Here is a 22,792-nt window from a genome sequence, read left to right as displayed (position 1 = left end):
TCGGGCTGCTGGCCGGGCTTTTGTTTTCCTCCAGCTCCCCGTTTCTCACACGTGATTGCCGTGTTATTGCACAGGGCGCTCGGCGGCGCGGCTGCACCTATAAATACGAAGCGGGCGGGCGGCGGGGGCCCGGGGCAGCGCGGCGCGGCCGGGCGGAGGGCTCCCCAGCGCCACCCCCATGCACCCCGGCGGGCCGACGGCACCCATGCCCCGCCGCCCGCCCGCCTAAGGGGGAGGCAGCGAGAGGCAGCGCCCGGCCAGCGGGGAGGGGAGGGGGAGCCGGCCGACAATGGCGGCGGCCGCCACGGCCGCCAGCCCCGGCAGTCCCGCCGCCGGGCCCCTGCCGCCGCCGGAGCCCTGCCCCAGGAAGGGGCCGCCGCCGCAGCCGCCGCAGCCGCCGCCGGCGCGCAGCGACCCCCGCCGCAGGCAGGCCGCGCTCTCCTTCCTCACCAGCATCTCCCTCGACGGGCGGCCCCCGCCGCCGGGCAACGACGGCCCCGCCGCCAGGCCCCGCCAGGCACCGCCGCCGCCGCCGCCGCCGCGGCTGGGCAGTCCCCCGGCGGCGCCCGCCGACCTCCCCCGGGCCCAGGAGGAGGAAGAAGAGGAGGAGGAGGACGCCTTCGCTGCGGTGCAGGTGCCGGCCGCCGCCTTCCTGGGCGCCGCGGCGGCGGGCAGCCGCGGCCGCCTCAACTCCTTCACGGCGGGGGTGCTGCCGGCGCCCTTCGGCCGCGCCAGCCCCCAGGGCCCCGCCGGCGGCGGCGGGGAGCTGGGGCAGCCCGGCCCCGCCGCCGCCTTCGAGCTGCAGCGGTCCCGGTAAGCCGCGCCGCGGGGATGACGGATGCGCGGGATGCGGGGATGGCCCCGTTAGCCGCGGGGTGGGAGCGCCGGTGGCGCGGAGCCTCCCTCCGCGGGGCCGGGCGGGCGCCCGGGCGCTCGGCTGCCGCCTGGCCGGGGGTAGCAAGCGGCACCGGCGGGGCGCCAGTGCCTGAAAGTTTCGCTCCTGCTAAGCAATGCGGGCGTACGGCTGCACAGCCGCCGTCCCTTACTGCAGCCGAGCACAGCTCCGGAGCCGTTGTCACCCCTTTCTCACGGCTGGTGGCGGATTGAGCCCGCCGTGCCGCCTGTCTTACAGGCAGCAGGCTGGGAACCGACCCTGAGCCAAGTGCGCTGTAGCCAGATCTGTAGCCCACAAAGGGGAAGGAAATCTTTCCATCGATGTCCACGGATTACGGCGTACGCGCGCGGTGTAAGCAGCGCCTCACTACCTCCCTAAATAAGCTCTACAAACACTTTATGTTCCTCTGGGTTGTTCCTTGCCGCCGAGTACTCTTTTGCCTTTTAATTCCCAAAGGAATAGCCTCACCTGCTTGAAAAGCTGAGACTTTTGGCTAAGAAGGTGCAATCATGTAAAAACATGCAAATGCATATGGATTAATTGCTCCACGGGTACAAAATCATCTTCCTTCACTTCTTCAACAACATACTCGGATATCAAAGGCTGGGGGGGGAGGAAGGACCAGGGAAGGAGCTGGAGGAAGTAACTGCGCTCCCCAAGCCCACATCGGTCGCCACTCCCACATTCCCCATTTACCACACTCCCTTCTTGTTTCTCCCTTGGACAAATAGGTAGACTTTGAGTCACATGTTATTGCAAGGGTTTATAATGGTAATTGAGCATAGATCGCTGTAGAAAAATCCCTTTCAAAACCAACCAGCTTGGAGAAATTGGAGGTATTCCAGGAGAAAGTTGTCTTAGCTGTGTGCCCCACCGTTGGTTGGGTTTTTTTTCTTCCATCTGGATTGTACTGGTGGCTTTTTTGAGCCCCTTTTCAGATGTTGTGCTAGGGAGCCCCGCCCTCCCAAGTAAAATGCCTGCTAGTGGGTTATCACCCATCTTCTCCCAGTCATGTGTCTCTCAAAACATTTCCTGCAGTGACAACCCTTTAATTGCGCTGTGGATCACCAGCACAGCAACATGACACGCTTGTGCGTTTTAGTCTGTGACATAGTTCTGCACACTGCTGCCCATGGCCTTGTGAGTGACCCGCAGGCCACGATTTGGGAATTGCTTTTCTACTCTTGAACTTTTTACTTGTTGGTGATAATGCGCTTGGCAGTACCCTCTTAGTGTTCAAGAGACTGGATTCTCCTTGGCCTTCCAGTTACTGAGTTTATTATTCATGCAGGATTCCTACGTCATCTTTCTGGATTCCCAAGGATCCTCCTTGGTTTTCCTTGCTTGCATGCTTTGATCCTGTGCACAGTTCTGGGAAGGATGCTCAGATCTCACCTGTATCACTTCTTCCCTCTGCCTGTCATTGTTTTCCCTTGCCCCTGTTTGCCATTCTCTGAATTTGTCCTTCCACAACCGGTGCTTTTTTGTTGTTGTTGTTACATGAGAACAGTGTGGAGTTTAAGAGGAAAAGGTAATTACTGTTTTTGTTTACAACCTAGAAATCCACTGTCATGCAAGTTCAGCTGTGCTGCTAGCGTGCAAACAGTCTGAACGGATAGCCCAAGTCCATGGCAAGGGAAATCACGTAATGAAACCTTGTCAGGGTGCTCCTCCAGTCCTATAACAACCCTCCTTTGTGCTGTATATTTTCTTGTGGTGTAAAACGTAAGGAAAGTGCTGGTTTTCTCATGCTCTTTTGTTTTCTTGAGAGCTAGATTCAACTGTGGTGGAGACCTTGCATAACTCCGCCGACAAGTGTCAGGCTCTATTGTAGCTTGCTTACGGCTGGAGCCGGTGCAGGAGAGCTCTGGGTTATGCCCCTGGCTTTGCTGACTGCTGTGACGCTGCACATGTGCAGCCTGGGGCAGACTTTGGCCTGCCTTCAATAGATTTGTGTCTGTTCTGGAAAAGGTACATATTTTTCAACATCAGGAACGGACAGCTGCAGACCACGGAGGTTGTACCGAGTGTTTGCTCCTCGTCATCTCAATGAAAAGACGTGGTAGGGGCTCCGATTGCTGGGTTCACTCTTAGCTGCACAAGAAGATAAATTGCGGGCCTGAACAGGGCTGGCGCAAGCCCAGGGACGGAGGGTTCGAGCAGACCTGCTGCTGCTCTCTTAATGGAGAGGAAGGAGCCAAATGCCCAGCACGTGGCCTGCCCTTCTCGGCGCGACAGGGTGGGAATCACAGCAACTGCCCAGAGACAGGCATTAGCTCGCCTGAAGGAGGATGCGGAGAAGCAGAGAGGAAAATCAGAGGGGTTTTTTTTGTAGTTCGTGTGTGCATCTGCTGTCTCTCCTCCCACCCTTCCGCTCTCCTTGCAGCGGGCTTGAAATTGAGTTTGATGAGTCGTTTGACAGACTAGTCCTCTGTGCTGAGACACGTAAGTTATGTTGTAACGTGAAACCATTTTCTAATACAGTATCAGGCAGGACAGGCTGCCCTATGTTGTTGTTTTTATTTAGTTTTCAGAAACCATTGTGAACATATAATCAGAGTTTCCTGGCTTTTTGTTTGTGTTAGCAGTTTGTATAATTGCGTACTAGTTTATATTTAACAAGGTTATCATTAATGTGGTTTGGGTTTGTGCTCTATGTGTATTCACAAGAAACAAACGATACAGAAAAAGAACACGGAGCTTCTAGCTGTTCGGAGGCTAGTATGTAATTATATGTAAATGGGAAAAAACCCACTTGTTCAGAAGTCGGCTTGTTGATGCCAAAGGCTCGTGTCTAGTGCAGAAGGAGTTTGTTTCAGTTTTGTGGTGAATGGGTGGCCGAGGACATGAGGCTGCTGGAAACTAGGGCCAGGTTCTGCCAGGTTTTCCTTCATGTCAAATTATAATTCATTTTAATAGCTTCATCTTAAATTAGCGAGGAGCTCTGTGGAACAAGATTCAGCAACACTGCTTCAAAATAATTTCAGATCCTGTAGATTAGGTGATGGTCCCAGGTACTTGTTTTTGTGTATGCCTAGAATTCTTGTTGCCACAGTTTTCTTTGGGAAAAATACTGCTGTTTCCATACGTGAAGTTTCCTTTTCTATATAAGGCCTTTTCCAGTGGGCCAGGTGGTTAGAAACAAGCGCATGCTTTTTTGTGTTGTTTTTTTTTTTTTTTTTGCTAAGGAGGCAAATCAGTGATTTGATTTGGAGTTTAAACATCGCTTACAGTTGCATTTGTCTCTGTCGCTGTGTCAGGCTTGAAGGCAGATGGGCATGAGAATTCCTTCTGGGAGCAGCTGGTGCTGGGAAGGAAGCAGAGAGGAGTATCTGCTGAGTAATCGCTGGGGGGGAGGTCCACTCAAAAGGACATTGAAGTTATCGTGGTCCAAATAAATTTATCTTCAGAATTTATTGACCTACAAGACAAATCTCATTTCCTGAGTAATTCTAAAATTAATTTATGATTAGTAAAGCTTGTGAAGATTCAATTTGTTTCTACCCATTAGAAAATACAGAGCCATGTATGGCCTCGCTATTCATCTTCTGGAGAGATGCAGTGAAGGGGGACGCTGGAACGGTTGACTTGCCTGGCTTTTGTAGGGCTCGCAAAGTGCGATGGGTTGTTGGTGCTGGAGTAAGCCTTCAGGATGTTGCTGAGGAGCTGAATCCCACCGTTTAGTTTCGTGGTGGAGGGCTGTGAGGTCAGAGCCCAGTCCTCCATGGCCTTGGGCAGGCAGGCAGTGCAGGCTCAACCCACCATAGAAGATGCCTCCAAACTGAACATGCCGGAGGCAAGAGAAGAGTCTCTCAGAAACAAGTGTCTTACAGGCAGAGTCCTGAAAGAGGGACAAAACAAAGAGCTGGGGGCACCGTCCACCCTGCGGGGTCATCCCAGCATCAGGAGTGGGCTTGTGAGCTGCTGGAAGCACATCAGACCTTTTGTGTGCGATGGAGCCTCTGCTATTCACTGAACCTAAAGCCCTTCAGGCAGCCCGAGTTTCAGAATGATGTATACAAGAATAGTGTGAAAACAGCAATTTGATGGTCTGAGAGGTGAATGGGAAGCGCACATGTTGAACTAAGTCTTTTCATAGGTGTGTGACCTTGTCAACCATATCACTGATGGTTGCTGTCTCTAAAGAAGGGGATGCTTATTGACTTCAGCTGTCACTTCAGGAGGCTAAATGGCCTTCCTGTGCCATCCTGAAGAGGGGACGTTCAACAACAGGGTTAAGACTCAGGTAATAAGACCTGTTTCACTGGTTGCACCAGCATCTTGCTGCATCTCTTGGGGCAGGTCCCTCATGTCCCGTTTTCAGTGCTACAGGCCCTGTGTAAGTCTTTGACGCTGTTCCCAAGGGCTGCCCCACCAAGAAAGGGCTTGCAGTCCCCATGCACACACCTTGCAAGCTCCTCCAGGAGCCCTGTGAGGGACACTGAGTGCACCTATGTCCTTTAGCATGAGCACGCTGAGAGGCTGGGTTTTCACAGTTGCTTCGAGCTGTGCAGGAGCGGGCACTGACTGCCGGTGGGCTTTCTGAGCTGTGCACATGCCAAGCACGGCCAGCCCCACATCACACTGACTGTCAGCCATCACTGTTGGTCTCTGCCTGCCTTTTCCCTTGTTCAGGGCACAGGTTTATGCCTCCCTCTGTTGCTTCCTTTGAAACTTGTGGAAATGTGGTCATCTTCCACATGTTAGTTGAAGTTGACCAGTGGTTCAGAAGTCACTGCTATACGACGATGCACAGACAGATGGACAGCATAGATGCGTCAGCCTTGTTCCCTTAATACAAAAAGCTTTTAAAAACAAATCCCACGGAAGTTTGCTCTGGCATATTTTAGGCTCTTAGTATACTACTTAGAAAGCACCTCTGGCAGATAAAAAAGGTAATATTCATCAGACAAGGAAAGAAGCCCTTTGCTGTCAATTCTGAAGAGGAGCTGGGACAGAACATAGCATTCATGACTGCTAGGGAATTAATTAGATACCTTCACAGAGGGACAGATACTGAGAGGGAGCTGCCTCTGCTGAAGCCTCAAACTTGGCAGGTTTCGGAGTGAGGCGGCCTTAGAGCCAGATGGGTGAGAGGGCTCTGCCTGGGTGGGCGCTCATAAACCCCTGTGAGAAAACCTGAGCGGGTAACATGTGAAGAGTCGTGTTTTGTGTTGGCTGCCTTCGCTGGCCACCAATTCAAAGCTTTCTAGGTCCAACCCCGCCTCGGGAAGTCGCGTGGTTATACCACGCAGGTGCCTAGCTGGTATGCGGTGACCCCTCATTAGCCGTCAGGAGAGCAGAGGAGCGAGACATTTCAGCAGGTTTGCTTATGTAGTCGGTGCATTTCCATTACTCGATCTTTCTTTTCACCCTTTTCTTTACCGGCAAAGCTCCTGTGCAGGCAGCCAGACTGGCCCTTTTCCTCAGGAGCCTGCTACACAGCTTTCCCCTACACAATACTGCTGCAAGCATCTTGAAATGATGAAGATCGGTAGCAACCATGTGAGTCACCAGCCCTCCAGACCATCACAAAAACATAGTTTGATGGTAGATAGATAGGATAATGACAGATCATAGTTTGATGACAGCTTTTGGATAGGAAGTATGCTTTAATCTGTAATTATTATGACTTTGAGAACTCTTCTGGTGGAGGATATAGCTTAGCTTGGAACAGTTCAAAACAGCTAAAACACAAATACGAGGTTCCCAAGTGTACTCTCTGAACGGAAAAAAACCCCAACCCTCTAGTAGTTCTGTGGCTTCCTCGTTTCAAAGCAGTAAATACCAGGTTGGCTGTCCAGAGGCTCTGTAGAGTGGCAAGTGTGATAGGAGATAAAGGCGAGAAGCAGAACGAAATCCAGATTTTTTTTTTTTTTAACACCCCCCTTCCCCCCCCGATTTCAGCTGTTTGTAGTCTCTCAGGCAAGATCTTCACTACACGAACATAAAGGCTTATCTTCATAATTTAACCTGAAAATGCAGAAGTTTGGTTTTACATGTTGGGAATTCTGTACATTGAAACTTCAGTAGACACCAACTTATCCCATGATAAATATGAGAAATCAGATTCTATTTGAGCCGTGCAAATATCCACAAAATTCACCTCTGGAGCTAATACCTCCAAGGATGTAATCAGTCCTTCCTGAGAAACACCCTCTTCTACACCCAGAATTGCTATTGATGGCTGTGGGGCTGCCACCAGACACCAGGCTTAGCAACGCAGCAGGTGCAACAAGACACAGAGCTGGCTCTTTCCGTAACCCAACTAAAAAACCCCTTGCCACTTTGCTGTAAGAAGTGTTACTCCTAGAAAATGGAAATGACATAATTTGGCATATGGAGAGTATCTGTCTGCCGGCCTGCAGTTTGCAAATAACACGCTGAGAAATTTAAGGAATGGTATTTGATTTCATAAGAAGGGCTTAGCAGAAGTTTTCTTTGCTGCAAGGGTAGGGTAAAGAGCTCGGCAAATCAGTTAAGAGAAGAAAATTTCACCGGTGGTTGGAGAAAACACGATGTGCCAGTGGGAAACTTTTAGGACTCTCAGGGTTTGCTTTTCAGGCTGCAATATGCAGATTTAGAGGAGTACATGTTTAAGGAACTACAAGGTTCCTTTACAGGGGCTACTGTGTTATATTTGTAGCAACTGCTTTCCTGTCATGAATGCTAAACGTATTTTCTGTTCTCACGATGTATTTCAAAGTCAACACTGCTCTTAGCAGCTATGTTTCAGCATTTTTGCCTAAGGAAGGTTTTCTATTGTGGAAAATTCAGAAGTGAATGAAAAGTAAAGCAAAGGCTACCTTCCTTTCTAGAAGAAGTATTTTTTTTTTTTAAAAGCCTTTCACCCTATACATGAATATAAAGGACAAGCACATGCTCTTAGCAAGCAGTTGTGTTTTCCTCCATGTTGTTATAGATTAGGCTAGCAATTTTGTGAAATTGAGGTTTGGGGAAAAAAAGACTGACTCACTCTGCTTGTCTTGGATGGCAGAGGAAGGTATGTCCTTTCTGACCCAGGATCCTGCAAAGCCTGAACTGTACATTTACATACATATAAAATTACTCAGTTAAATCAAGCGCCAGTGTATAAAGTTATGCTAGTAAATAAACCTTTGCAATATCAGGGATTTTACTGTATAATATTGGTGGGATTAAAAAATAGAAAGCTAGATAACTTTATTTATAATAATTTTTCCAACAACAACAGATTGCATTTTGGTGCTCCTACAGATAATCGTATTACCAAGGTAAATATGATTAGGTTTTCAAATCTACACGCTGTCAAGGCAAATCAGACATAGACACATCAGTTTATGGGTTAAGGCATTCAAAAGAAGCATAAATTTTCCTGCAAAGGAAAAAAAAAACCACCCTGATTTTGTGTAACAGGAAAAATCTGTAAGGTGACATTATGCTGACTTCTTTCTGCACCACATCATGCAGCTGGAACTGAGCCACATGGAACAAACAGGGATGAAGCTCTTCAGCTTGCTTTTCCCTTTCTCTGGGCTTTGGGTAGGATGTTGAGCACCAAGAAGTCAGTAGTGCCGCTCGGTTTGCAGCCTGCTTGCAGGTAACTGTTTTCTTCAGCCATCCGCGTGCTGTTTGCTGTGTGTGGCCTCGCCCGTGACTGTACAGGACATATCCACACATATTTTTTGTGTAGACACAAGGGGCAGAGAAGTGATACTGGGATGCGGTGGTGGTGCCAGTGCAGCCTCAACAGGTACCAACCACTAGGCGCTGTTGCTGTCCTTGGAGTTGAGCTGCAGCGTGGGAAGGCTGATGATGGGTCTCTCTCTGTCCTCTCCCCTCCGTGGGGCATCATTTCCTTTCCCATTTCAGGATGGCAAAAGAGCCACTTGCAGGTACAGGGTCAGCAACTCCCAGTAAGGAAAGTGGATGGGGAAACATGTGGGAGGCTCCGGCATTCCCAGCATCGTTGTTTCTGGTGGGTCTGCCAGACCCACCCACCCCAGAGAGGTCCCGCACTTCCAACAAGGTTGGATCACACAGAGGTTAATATAGCAGAAGGGAAGAGGAGGAGGTGAGAGACCCCAAGCTGAGCTGTCTCCCTGTCTGACAGGAGATGTACATGCTGGCACGGTAGCATGGATTTTAATTTCATCACGATGAAAGGGTCAGATGTTATTACCATTGCTTTTTACAGAGATAACTCATAGCTCTGGAGCAGCCTGTTCCCCACTGCGGCTGCTAGCAGAGAAGTGGATTATAACCCCAGCATGGTGGTGTGCCCTTTGAAGGGTGCAGGCAGCACAGCTTTGCCAGCCTACTTCAGAGGGAGATTTGCTGAATTTTAGTTTCCTGGGTGCATGGTGCTGGAGGAGCGGAGAGCAGAGCCTCACCGCCCCAAGGGCCTAGGGTGCCTTCGGCACTCGGGGAGAACCATTGTGTCACCTGGAGGGATGTCTGGTTTCATCCAATACCTCCAGCACATGTAGGGATGGAGAAAGGGGAACCAGGAGATGAATGTCACATAAGGCCCTTTGCCTTCACGCCTGCTTGGATCGCATACATACATTTGTGTGTACACAAATACAGTCCATACCTACAGTTCAAGGAGCTCTCGTTACTCCTGTTCAGGCTGGCATGTGCTAGGAACCTGCACTTCCCACCCCACTTGTCTGAAGGATGTAACATAAAGCAGAAGCTAAATGTCAGCTATGGTCTGAAATGTGTCTTGAAAACATCTTTTTTTTTTTTTTTATTCACCAACTTTATTCCTTGTGTTTTGTCTGTCATACCCCTCTTCAGACAAAACTTTTATTTTCCTGTTGCTTCTGCACTTGCTTTAGTACCTACAGATCCAACAGAAAAGGAGATTAATTTCCTCCTTTTTCAGTCAAGACTGCAATCAGCTACACACAGGCAAATGCGGGGTGACAGAAGGATTGCCCACATGTCTGTGGGGTGCAGTAGACTTGCACAGCAAGGAGTGAAGTCCTCATTAGGTGACAGAGAGCTACACGAAAACAAAGACTCCATCTTGATACCTGGGACGTGGGCACAGTTGAGCAAGCTTGGTAGTTACAAGCAAACTTCATAGTTCTCCAAATTTACTTAAGTGAATGATACCGTTTCCGACTGTAAAACGCGGAGGTGGGTTTTGGGTAATAGAAAGAGAGGAAAAACAGCTTTCAGATGCTACGGTGCAAAGTACGGTTTAATCGCTTGGGTAGGGGAGTCGCGCAGGTGCTGCAGCAGGTTGTGTAAAAAGGCATGGAAAGCTCGCCGTCTGCTATTAATAGTCTTGGAAGCGTGGTCTTTAAAACACAAAGGTGTAATTACGTTTTTTAAAATGGAGTTCACATAACCTCCCATCTTAAACCCATTGTGTATCTTAGGAACCTCCTTAATTTTATAAGGTTGTTTTATTAATTAAAGCAAAACTGGGTTTGATTTTTAATTGGTGGTGGTTACTGTTTTGTAGAATGCCATCTTTTAGCATAACCTAAACCAGAAGAAGTGGCAGCTAAGAGGTGGCTGCTTAAAAAGGCAGAATTATTTACAGCAGAACACAAAGTGCCACTGTCAAGTACCTCTGTCGTGACCTTTGAGATTTATTTGTAAAATCTGTATTTTTCCATGTGCATGACTTGCCTCAAGATAAAATGCTTTTCTATTTTAGAAGGCACTTCAGGTATTGCAGAACTCAGGAGCAGCCTCGCAAAAAGTGAGTGGCTGCGCACATTTGTTTTAAGGAACAGACTTCATTGTCTAAGGTTTTTTGCTTCTGTTTGTTTTAAAGAGATTATTATAAATATTGGTTTCTTGTTTGTTCATTAGTTTCCTTATTGATGTAAGGCTATTCAAATCAAAGATAGTCCTAGGGTGTAACAGGGAGCAGAGTTGAGCAAATGCATTTAAAAGTAAAAAAGGCAAATTGTATGAATTTGCCAGCACCCTTAAATAGGCACTTTCAAGGCGTTATTTTCTGTTGCTATCCTCGTGCTCTGTGTGAAGGTTGAATGGATGATGTGAACGGAAACATGTATTTTCTCGCAGTGAGTTTGTGAGCTCGCAAGCTTCCTTCTCTTGGAAGGATGTAGCCTTGCAGCAGGAGCGAGGATTTTATTTTTTTTAATGGTGTGGTACCAATGCTGTGCTCAGGGCTGTACAAAATGGCGTTACTCCTCCATATCCCTTAGGAGCTAAGCCCCAAGCCCATGAACTGTTTTGTGCAGTAGGGCACCGCACAAGGGTGTGGATTGTAACTGGAATTCACTCCCTTGGGGAGGATGGGGTGGGGGCCAAGAGGCTGGAGTGAAAAAGCCCTCGTGAGCCACTGTGTGTTTGCAAAGGTCGAGACATCTGAAAACGAACAGGTTCTGAATTAATTGCAAGGTTGCTCAGGTACAAATGAGAACAGGATTAGGCCTGTCTTTTCTATTTTAGGTGCGGAGGTAGTATTTCCAACCTGGCGAGTGATTGCATATCTCGAATATCTTACTGGATAAATGAATGTGATATCAACAGTCGAGGGTGGCACGGTCCTTTGTGTAACTGTCAGATGTTTTGCAGTTGTTGCAGTTCTCCGTTTTGTACGATCCCCAGGAATATTTCAACATGGTCTTGTCTGGGTTTTTTTTGTGTGTGTCATTTACCTATGTTAGAAGAAACGCAGCTTTTGAGAGGCTCTTGACCCTCACATCCACTTTCCAAAGATGTGGGGTTATGGTGATGAAGACTTGACTTAATTTCTCCAGTGTTTGTTCTGAATTGTGTTATTCCAGCTAAAGAGAGCAGAGCAGTCGAGCAATTCAAGCTGGGATTTTTGAAGGAGCCTCTGAACCATGAATTTTGAGGAACTCTCCGAGCTCCTTTGAAAATCTCACTTTGAAAAGACAGCATGTGCTTTTTCTTTACGGGTTTTCACAAATTTTGCTGCCTGCACTGTCCAGACCTGCTCCCATTTGTATACTTGGCCTCCCTGGCATTTTTTGGGGAAGCGGTTGGCGTTGTTGCGGACTGTAATTGTGGTTCTTCTTTTATTGAAGTTAACAGCACACGTCTGGTTTCATCAGTGGGTCAGAGAGCTTGCTTTGTGCTGACGTATTAATAGAAATGAACAAAAATGCTCTTTGTAAACCTTGAAATGTGACTTCAGAGGCCACAGCATTACTAATCCTTTGCATCTTAGCCTGTGGAGGGATGTGGGCCATAAGAAGCAGAAAACTGAGGTGCAGGTTGTGCTTTTCTAACGCAATGTGACTGTAATTCTCTGATTGCTCTTCAAGCTGTTGTTTCCACAAGCTCAGAACGAGAGCAAAATTGGAATAAAAAGACATCTCAAAGGCTTGGTCAGCTCCTCACACGATGTGCCCGTGCCATGCTGTGGGGTGACGGTCAGTCCCACCGGGCTGCACTCTTTTTTCTTGTTTTGCACAAGCTGTTTAAACATCCAGTGCGCTGAAACAAAGCTAAACAAGAACCACCGGCATGATAAATCATTTAAACCTGGAGCCTTTGCGAGAGAATTGGGCCTTCTCCATCCAGAAGGGCCGTGTCTGTGTCAACAAGCAGCAGGGCCCAGCAGGAGCACGTCGGTAGAGCCAGGAGCTTGGTGCTGAGGACCAGATGTCCATGCTATGGACGTTCAGACCAGCTCTAGCCTGGACCTGTGGACTGGACACCCAGCAGTAGTTTGAGGACGGGCGCTGTGCTCCTGCAGTGTGTCACCTGGCTTCCCTCCATCGGAGGGGAAGCCTTCGTGCTCCAGGGCTGCTCCATGCTGCAAAGAGGAGCATGTTGTAAGCGGGCATCGTTGGGAGACTCGATTCAAAAGTGTGCTTCTGATCCAAAGTCAAACACGGTCGAGATATGCCTGTAGAGTCTCAGTTCCCTGTTCGAGGACAAAGGGATTCATATTGAGCTAATTTAAATTTCTCACACCCTTCCTTCCACTTGGGTTAATATGCTTTTTGTTTGACCCTATGAATTCAGATGCTTTTCCCCTAGTCGTTTCCACTGGGAATTACGGAATTCCCTCTTTCCACTGGGGGTTTTAAAAAGATTTTATAGGGAAAACATATTTTTTTTTGCTTGTCGAATCAGAGCACTGGGCATCTGTTTTCTTTTTACTGGTCAGTTGTGGGCTTTCTAAATCTTCATTTCATAATGTGGTAAATTCTGTGAAAATTGATTTGTTTGGGTTTTTTTATTATGGTTATTCACATTAACAGACATCTTTCCCGTCTGTTTATTGGAAAAGGTGAAACAGGAAAACCAAAATTTCAAAATTCTGCATTACATGTTGATGGCAGTTTGAGCTTGATCAACACAGATGTCTAATGTCATACCCAGCACGGTTTTACCCTTGCCCCATACTGTTTTTAGAAGTGAACATGCAGCAGCTGAGGAAGTAGTGGTTTCTGTTCATGAGGTCTGGGGAGGAAGGTTCGTTTGTTTAATTAAAAGAAAGGGAAAAAAACCCCACTTTTATACAAAGTATAACTAATTTCACTTTCAGTGGATGCAATAAGGCAAAATTTTGCGTGTGACTTCTATGTAAGTACCTACCAAATGAGCCTTCGTGTCGGGTCCCACCCAAGATTAGCAAGGGGGAACCACGCTGGAGTTTCGCACAGAGGTCGAGGTTTGCGCTTCTCCTCCGTCCCCGCCATCTGCAGCTCCTCACGTGCACGTTTGTGCTTCTCCCCTTTCCCAGCCAGATGCAGGTAGTATTTGGCAAGTCCACCTGTGCATCTGTCTGCCCCATCCCATTCAAAGCACAAAGCCATTCCCCTCTCCCCTCCACGTTAGACAAGCTCATTATTATTCAGGTCTGAGGAGGCAAAGGATGACAGAAGCAAAACAATACAAGTTTTGTATAATTTGGGTTTTTTCTGCTGCTGCGGGGGCCATGGGCCTCGTACAGTGACGCTTAGTTCAAACTTCCTCCTCTGCAGAGACCTGCGGAGAAGGGAGAGAAAATGCTGCAGGTGCTTGGGCAGTCGGAGAGACAGCAGCAGAAGTGCATTTTTGGTTCCTTCGCTGGATGGATTCTTTGTAAGGTGCTGCTGTTTCTAAAGGAAAAATAAAGGCGTCTAAGTCTCCTGTTTTCCAAATAGCGGCTAACAGATCCTGCCCAAGAGAGGAAATCTTCCCGGTTCTCCTTGTAGCTCTGTCACAGGTAACTGAATGCTGCTCTGCTAGCACTTGCATCTCCCATTTTACTTGTTGAACTTGTACAGATGGTTTCCTGCTGTCGGGATCGAGTATCCCGATTACCACTGCCAGGAGCGCTGCTGGCTGCCCCGCGACAGCGCCAGTGGGAGAGTCTGGGCATTGGCTGCAAGCGCCTGGTCTGCTCCCCTCCCCACCACCTCCCTACACCCTCTTGCTCTGGAAGGCTTCACCGCGGCACGGGGATTACTTGACCATCCCTTGCCTTGTTGACATTGTTCTTGCAGTCTGCGAGGCTGTGTAGCGCCTGTTGGAGCATGGTGGGATGGCTGGAGCTGACACTGTGAAGGCTTTAGATGTGCTTTACTTCAAACAACAGTCCACATTATATTTGTCTTTATTAGTACAAGCAAGGGTGTTTATTCTGTATTGATAGCTGTATTTATTCTTTATGAGGTGCAGGGATAAGTTTTTCCAGTTGCTAAAACACAGTGTTTTTTTCTGGTCTAGAACTGCAGTGTTTTTTTTCCCAAATTTGGTTTTCAAATTTTTTTTTTTTTTCTTAAAAACCCTCAAAGCATAGTATACTTGTGGTTAGGTGCAAAATTAGTTCAGATATAAAAAACTAAGGGAAGGAATTGGGAAGGGGAAATACTCTCTCCTAGGGCCTCTTTCTCTGTACCCTTCTGGTTAATATAAATACAGAGAAATTTTTGTATGCAAGCAAGTTCAAAAGGATGCTAAACAGTTTGTCTTCTTATGTTGTAGTATTGTCATCAGGTTACTGTTTTCTGTGTATTACTTGCTTCCTCAGATACTACTTTATACATAATTTGAAAGCTTTAAGTTACCAAAAATATGCTACAAACGCGTATGCTTCCTGAGCTCCTACTTAAAGCCAAGAGAGAGACATGTCTATTTACAGATAATAAAATGTATTGTTTTGGGGAGGAACATTGTTTCTTTAATTGCCTGTCTGATATCCTCCTTGGAATATTAAGTATTTTCGGTAGCAGCTTTGTAGTCTATACCCTGTTTGCTTAATATCTGTCGTAAAATGATGTAACTGGTACTGGTGCAGGTAAAGCTCAAGCTTGTGTTCAACTCCCCGGTAGGGTATTGTAAAAGGGAAACTGTTGTGTATACATAATCCCATTAGGCAATATTGTTGTTCAAAATCCTTTTTTTTTTTTTTTTCTTTCCCCTCTCACAACAAAGCTCCTAGGTCTGCGGTGAAGTGTTTTGTGACACATTTTTGAATGGGCCTTTTGCCCTGCTTTCAGTTCTTTAATGCAAGAAGCTTTACCGGGAAACAAGAATCTCTTTCTTCTCTGTCCGTGTTGATTCAGCTTGGGGCTGTGATGCTAAATATGCAGACAGACACACGAGTCAGATGATCTAAGATGTGTGATATTATAAGGTAGATGTTTCATATGAAAATAATTTAAAATCTGTATCTGAGTTGTTACATCTGCATTTAATGTCTGTGCCATCTAAATATGTCTTAATTACTTTTTTAAAACATAGATTTTTTGTGTGTTTTCACACCCCCCCGAGACCGCTCTAAAGTAAATCTTCTCTTGCATTATATTTAGTCGCATCTTTTGAAAGAGGTGATTAGTTTGAAACAAGTATTCCTAAATTAGCTTTTGTCATTGAAAAAGGGCTGTATAAAAATGGAGCCTGATCCTGCAAACACTTGCAGACACATTCAGTCTTACTCTCCCAGGTAACTTGCTGCCTTTGGCTTACAAAGCCATTGCCTAACACAGTCAAAATGAGCAGTTTCATGTGAGCACGAGCCCCATCAGCCGAAGTTTCCACAGAAGTGCATCGTTAGTCACGCAGTTAGTACCTTTGTTTAGAACACTGAAGTGCATGAGGTTTTGCAGGATCAGATCAAATTACTGGTATTAGTGACTTTTTTCCCAGTTATTAGTCTGGTATATTTTAAAATCTGGGAGAGAATGGGCTTTCAGTGGTCACCTTTGAGATGTTTCTGTAAATGAATGCATGTATTTAGTTCTTGTAATATTACAAGCTGAATATAACTTATAGCAACCTAGGAGAATACTGGGCACTGAGATTCTTTTCAAGGCATTTCACACTTTACATTCTCCTTTATATGCTTAGCCTTTAAAGAGATGTGATGAGCTGCTATCAGAATTTTTTCCAGCTGGTTTTCTGTTTTAAGTTTTTTGTTGTCTATCTGATGTTGCTTACAGAGCAAAGACTTTCTGCCTGGAAGTGCCTCTAGGTGATTTGGGGCAATTAAAGGGATTACTGGCCCCAAAGCAGAGGCTGGCCAAAGCAAATGTGCTCGCAAGTCCAACGTTTTATTTCACAACCCGAAGTATCACCTTAAACTGAATTAGTTGCTGATTTAAGCTAACACACAGGTCTGACTCTGCTCTCTTATAACCCCACGTTTAGGTTTTTCAGCTTTCAGAAATACATAGCTTTTTAGATTGAATGGAGTAGGAGAGCCAGATCCACTGCATCTGTTTTCAGGGATGCAAACTTTTTTTCTTTTCTTCCTGCATACGCAAGCGCCTTCAGCAGAACTCAGTAATCATGTTTGAAAGGTAGCATATGCATGCACATCACACTCCTGGCTTGGGGAAACGGAGGAGCAAACAACAGATAATGAGCCGCAGCTTAGCGGTTTTTAAGATTTTTAGTAGCTGTTTTAAGATTTTTAGTATGTTTTTTCACAACGGTTGGAAGCACTAGCAACATTTCTAAATCACATGATCCAATAAAGGATCCCATGTCTCCTCTCCATCGTTGTTACAGAGGAACTTACTCCAATATCGCCAACTTCAAAGTCTTGCAATGTATGATAGAGGCTTTTTAAAGTTCCTGGACTGCTGGGGTGAGGTGGAGATGCTCAGCCCAATCTTCTTGTATTCTTTTTGACAAAGTTCCTAACTTTCAAGATCAAAAAAAGCTTTAAAAAGAGGCAGCCTTAAAGACCTACATACCAGAAGGCAAAAATAAGACTCTTTAAGGAGTCACAGAAATTCATAAATTTTTAATATGTTTTAGCTTTGTATTTCTTGTTTAAACGGATAATGCAGAGTCACAGGTCTCTCCTGCCTTCTGTTTTCGGAGAATCAGCAATGAATACTGGAGGCACCGTATGCACACGTAGAGTCCTTGCATATATTTCTTCATGGAGATAAGGCTCTCCGAAAAAATGCCAAATACCACCATGGAAGTGGTAACAACTGTCCCCGTCACGATGTTGCTTTTAGCATCTGCCTTGGGACCGCCAGTCATGGGAAGATGCAGCTTCTGCGGCAGATGTGGGTACAGCACAGATGGGTTGGGGCAGCTCGAGCACCTCGGTACCGAAGCATCCCCCAGGAGTAGGACTGTCTGATGAATTGCCTCTGCGCTGACATCTCCCGTGGCAGGAGCCCAGGGTAAAGTAGATGTGGAATTGGAAAACAAGCCAACACATGCTGACGATCAGCAGTGCGGTTCCTGAGTTTACAGGAGGAGGTGTAGAGAAATGCAAGGGGAACCGTACATCCTTCTGACTGTTTAACTTTGTTCTCGCATCCTCACCCCTCCAGTGGTATTTGTGGGAAGGGTCTGGATACAGGGACCCCCTTTGTCCTCTTCTCCCAGAATTTTGTGATACTGAACTCAGTCAGGAGGGACTTCTGATTTTATTTTTTTATTATTACTTTTTTTTTTCTGCAAGGCAATTGCCTCCTGTTTCAGAAATGCCTTTCACCTGTGGACGTGACCCAGTGGCACTGTTGCCTGTCTCAACAAAACTAGCCGGCTGCTCTGGGGCGTGCTAAATCCCCGACAGGTTGTTAACCTGTTGTAAGACGGGGTGTCATCTCCTGCTGGACTGAGATGTTCAAATCCAGCTCGGAGCTTTTTCAAAATTACCTGTTTTGCACGAATACAGGTTTCGTAACGGTGTTTTATGGTCACAGCAGGGGTGGTGCCTGCAAATAGCTCATCGCTGGCTCTTGCTGAAACTAGTCCCAACAGCAGCCACTTGCTTGGGTTACGGTGGCTGCAGGGCTGACTGCTGCCCGCAATCCTGTCTTTGGGGTATGAAGCCAGCCATGAAGCGTCTGACTAAAATACCTGGGTTTGGATGACTTCACAATTTTTGACAATAACAGAATTACCGGCAATAGTAAAAGTACCTTGAAAACCAAGAAGTGGCACTGCAAAATTGTCACAGCGCATAATGTTGGGATGGGGCACAGAGCTGCCCCTTGTATTTGTGACCCTCATTTTTAAGAATTTTTCTCCAATTGTTGTAGCCTGTGAATTGAAATAACATCATGTCTCCTCCTGAATATTCAGGAAATTGGGCAATGCCATGGCCAGCTCCCCAGTCCCTGTGGAACTGGACAGGGTTATTGGCTGTAGTAGCCTGGGAAGTTGGTATTACTGAGTTTCCTTTCGGTTTGTGATTCTTTTTTTGTATGTATGGTCTGTGAAATCATTTGCCTGTGCAGTCAGAGGGTAGAGTGAGCAGCTCCCAGAGATGAAGATAAATATTTTTAAAATTAAAGGCTTGATTTTGTGAAAGGCTTAATGGGCATTTAGTTATGCTCTGGAGTAGTTCACTGGGCTTCAAATGGGAATTAAAAATAAGAAACACTCGGAATGAAGGTCGTCTCTGCGCAGGACTCTGCAGCCCAGTGCAGGCGGCTGCTCTGGTGCTCCAGCTCCCCAGCAAACCTGGCAGGGAGAGGGGGAGGTATTTGCAAGAGTAAAGGAGGGTAGGGCTTTTTTGTCCATCTTTTTCCAGGGCAGAGGAAAAGAAAGTAGCTCATGTTTTTACTCTATGTCTAAAGGGGAGAGCAGAGCTTTCAGAGGAAATGCAAGGTTGGGAAGGGGAAGCAGCCATTTCCTTCTTCCTCCGCTTTCCTCTTCACTTCCCTGTCCCTCCCCCGTTGCTGGGAGGATCTCAAAATACGGCAGAGATTTGGGCTCAAGACTTACTTTGTAGTGAGATGTGAATTGGGAGACTGGTTGGGCGATACAACTTCATGTAATTTTTTTGAGGTTCGCGTTAAGTGCAGAGCTAGAAGCAGCGTTCCTGAGGCCTGCCCTGAAGAGGCAGTCTTTTGGGGTGTCAGCCTTTGTGTTGCCTCGGGAAACTGCAATTTCATTGACGTAAAAATATGTCTCTTGACTGTTCTCGTTTAAGAATAGGATAGATAATTTGGCGTTCCCTGTTTCAGAGAGTTGGTGCTCTGAGTTGCTCAGAAAATTGCTATCCTTTAGCATGAAGACTTGCGTTTTTGGGGTGTGTGAAGCGAAGTGCATGCTGTTTGCCTGCAAACGAAACTAAGCAGCCATCAGGTTGGTCTCCTGACTCTTTCTTCAAATGCTTGCGGCAAATAACCGGGAGAACTAAATTCAAAGTGACTCCTCATGAGAGGTAGGACAGCTCAGGAAATACACAGTAATACAGGATAAATGTGTTGTTTTAGTGATGCCTTGGTACAGCATCACACCGTGGCCAGATGGGCAGGAGGAGAAAAACCTCGCCACCTCTAAGGGTGTGGACCACTTTGCAAAATACTTTGAAATTATTTTTTTTTTCCTTTTCCGTCCTCCACTGGCTTGAAGCCAGCAGTGGCAGAATACCTCCTGTTCCTCCTGTGGTTACAGCCTGGAAGTAGCTGCTGAAAGAGCTTCTAGAGAATAAAATTGAGGGGTAATGAGAGGATGGAGAACAGCATGGCCACACTTCATATGTTATCTGTAATGCCTAACAGAGCTTCTTTAATAGAAGAGATTTCTTCTCTGCTGTCCTTGTGTTAGTGGGGCACAAGCCTACAAGCAAAAAAAAATGGATAAGTGAATATTAATGAAATCTGTCATTAATTATCACCAGAGCAGACTCTGGGAGAATGGGGGTGCATTTTTAGTGGATTTAAATATAACTTTGCTTATGCAATCCTGTTAAACATTGTTGCAGTATGTCACTGAGAAAGCTCATTATATTTGCTATATAAAGATTACGACTTTGGAGGGGGGATTAAAGTTTTAGAGGCGGTTGCTGTCTTTCTTGTGGTCACAACAGTGAACTGTTAAATGTGGAGAAGAGGGGGAAGCTGTGGGTAAGCCAGATTTTCCGTCTGCCTAGAAACACAACCTTTAATACTGTTAAGCCAAACCAGAGGAAACTCTGAGCTTTTTTTCAGGAAGCAAAATTCTTCAGAAAGGTGACATGTTCAAACAGTGGGAAAAGGTTTTTTTTCTGAGTATGAGTCTTTTATATCATATATGCAGATGAATATATATATGTGTGTGTGTATAATAAGAAAAAAAAATTTCAAAGTGAAACATTGGCTTCAGGCAAATCAAAATGCTCTGTTCCCCACAAAATCTGAGATTTTTTGATTTTGCTGAGAATAGTGGCTAAAATGAAAACAGAAATGTTTTTTTTTTTGTAATTGAGTCAAAACTCTGCACCCAACGACTAGCAGGAGCCTCTGCCCTCCAGTGTTGTAGTCCGTGTTCCTGATTGCTGGAGCTGCTTGGCATTTTCAGCGTGAAGATTTTTGCCCTTAGAGCTGTGTTGTCCATTATCTTTGCTGTTACGGGCCTAAGTGAGTCCCTTTGGCCTGCTCGTTTCTGTTAGCAAAAGTCTGAGCTGGGTGTAAGGGTAAGCAGGTCTGCCTTTGCTCGCAGCGTTGGTGCACTGGGGTATGGCTGAGGGGGCTGATGTTCAGATGCTGTTTTGCAATGTATTTTATTCACACTAAGCAGCGCTTGCTTCAGCAAGTCATTTGCTGACCTCCGTTAAAGTGATGTTTGCAGACACGTAGCTCTAATTGGACACAAGGCACCTGGTGTATCAGTGATTAAAAATAAGAAACGTGACTAGTTATTGTACAACTGGCTTGAAACCACTGTATAATGCTGGTACGTTTGCCATCAGATTAGGTCGTGAAGCAGCTTTACTGCAGCTTGGAAAATTAGGATCAAAAATAGTCCTCTGATTAAAACTTGAGCTTTTGAAATCTCTTCAGAGAAGAAAGATGTGCAAATGCAGATGTATGGGAGAAATTAAGCAGTCTGGATATGCACGGTTCTTGAATTTAAAGAGAATAATTGATTGAACCACTGCGCTAGCTCATTTCTCACAGCCACCCTGTCTTAACAAAATTAAATGAAACATGAGAATGATCTGGGAATAAGTTGCCTAAAATACAATCCATAATGGGTCAATGTATTAACATAGTGAATTTAGTAGTTTCTGTGGACATGCAGTTGTTCTGCATGTACCAATGTCAGCCTGCAATAGCAGTTGTCTTGGTTTAGATTTATGAATTTCTCCCACATTTAAAAAAAATATTTCATACACTTTATCACACATTTGTCAGCAGTAAAATAATTTCTCTTTGAAACAACATTTGCTTTCTGATATCATTGGGAATTGGTCTCCTCCTCCGCCCTTCGCTGCAGCAGCTCATGATTCCATCGACCACGGGGCATCCTACGAGTCCCTTATGTCCTGCCAGGCAGTTTTTAAACACTAGAAAAAAAAAGAATGTTTGAACGGATAAAGAAAAACTATTAGGTTCTCATTTTGCTGCCGTTGTGTGGCTTTCTTTCCTTTGCATCAAGCAGAAAAGCATCAACTGTACTGCAGTTGTGCTATCAGGTACCTAAAGGCTGAATCTGGTCAGTATTGGCCGCAGGCCTGTTTGGCGTCTGTATCTGTTGAGCTTGAAGGAGTCCAGCCTAAACCTGTTCCCTGTGACTGTTTTAGATGCCCGCTAACTGGCTGAGTTGAAGGTGAGACCTGTAGCTGCGATGGAGGAAGGCTTGGGGACCGGCGGGAGCTAGGGGAGCAGCCGCCAGGGGTGCAGGAACAGCAAGTCCATTGCTGTGATTTGAGGATTGTTTTGGGCTGATCCCGTTGAGGACGGCAGGTCTTTTCCTCCCTCACGAAACCCAGTAAGAGCTGATCACTAATCGGGTGTTTTCACTTGTGTGCTTGTTAGCAGGATCGATTCCCTTGGCCGGCTGCAGGAGCCCTTCTGCTGGCATGATGGAGGGGGCAGGTAGATGGCTGAAGCAGCACAGTGCCTTTTGGTCACAGCATAAGTTTATTAGCATAAATGAGTCTGGTTTAAACCAATTATGAAGCCGTAGTTTGCAGGAGGTCTATGTGGGGGCTGGCCTTTACTTCATTTAATCTTATTTTGGTGTCAGGATGTTCTGTAGGTCTCTGACGGTTAAGTTGTCCACAAGGACAGTTTCTCTGCACATCAAGCCTCCAGCTGTGGGCTATTCTGCATGTAAGGTACCAGAGTTTGCTAAGTCTTAAGGGTGTTCACTTTTTAAAACCTCATACCCATCTTAGACAAAATTCAGTGTCACGTGGGTTGGCATCTGTTTAACTGATGTCTGTTTACACCTAGCCCAAGCCCATTTTTGTATATTAAAAGTGATGCTGCGTTGAAGTAGGTGTTGCCTGTTGTCTATGACACGGACAAGATTTATGGTACCGATAAAGGGTCATGATCATGCTGAATCCGGTTGCCGCCTGCTCCCTCTGCGGCAGCTCCATTAGCCTGGACGCCTACAAGGCATTTGCTCAGTCTTGGAGAGGAGTGAGGAGCAGAGAATTACGGGAGAATGTAAAACCAACTAATGAGACAAACAAGCAGTGTCAAATACAATGTACCCCAAGCTCAAATACAACGTACCCCAAGCTCGGAGGTTAGCACGAGCTTTGTGCCT

General features: G+C 46.2%; 1 protein-coding gene across 1 annotated transcript in view; it reads left to right on the top strand.

Moving 5' to 3' along the window:
* Positions 1 to 289: 289 nt before the first annotated feature.
* The window catches only part of CABLES1 (Cdk5 and Abl enzyme substrate 1), a 76,402-nt gene continuing 53,899 nt past the window's right edge, over positions 290 to 22,792 (top strand). The window contains exon 1 of the mRNA XM_076329845.1: positions 290 to 813. Within this exon, the coding sequence (XP_076185960.1) occupies positions 290 to 813 (524 nt within the window). The remainder of the gene's footprint in view (positions 814 to 22,792) is intronic.

Source organism: Aptenodytes patagonicus, chromosome 2 (assembly GCF_965638725.1).
Source record: "Aptenodytes patagonicus chromosome 2, bAptPat1.pri.cur, whole genome shotgun sequence".
NCBI lineage: Eukaryota > Metazoa > Chordata > Aves > Sphenisciformes > Spheniscidae > Aptenodytes > Aptenodytes patagonicus.
Note: the sequence above shows the minus strand (reverse complement) of the source record. Positions and strands in the feature narration are given on the sequence as shown.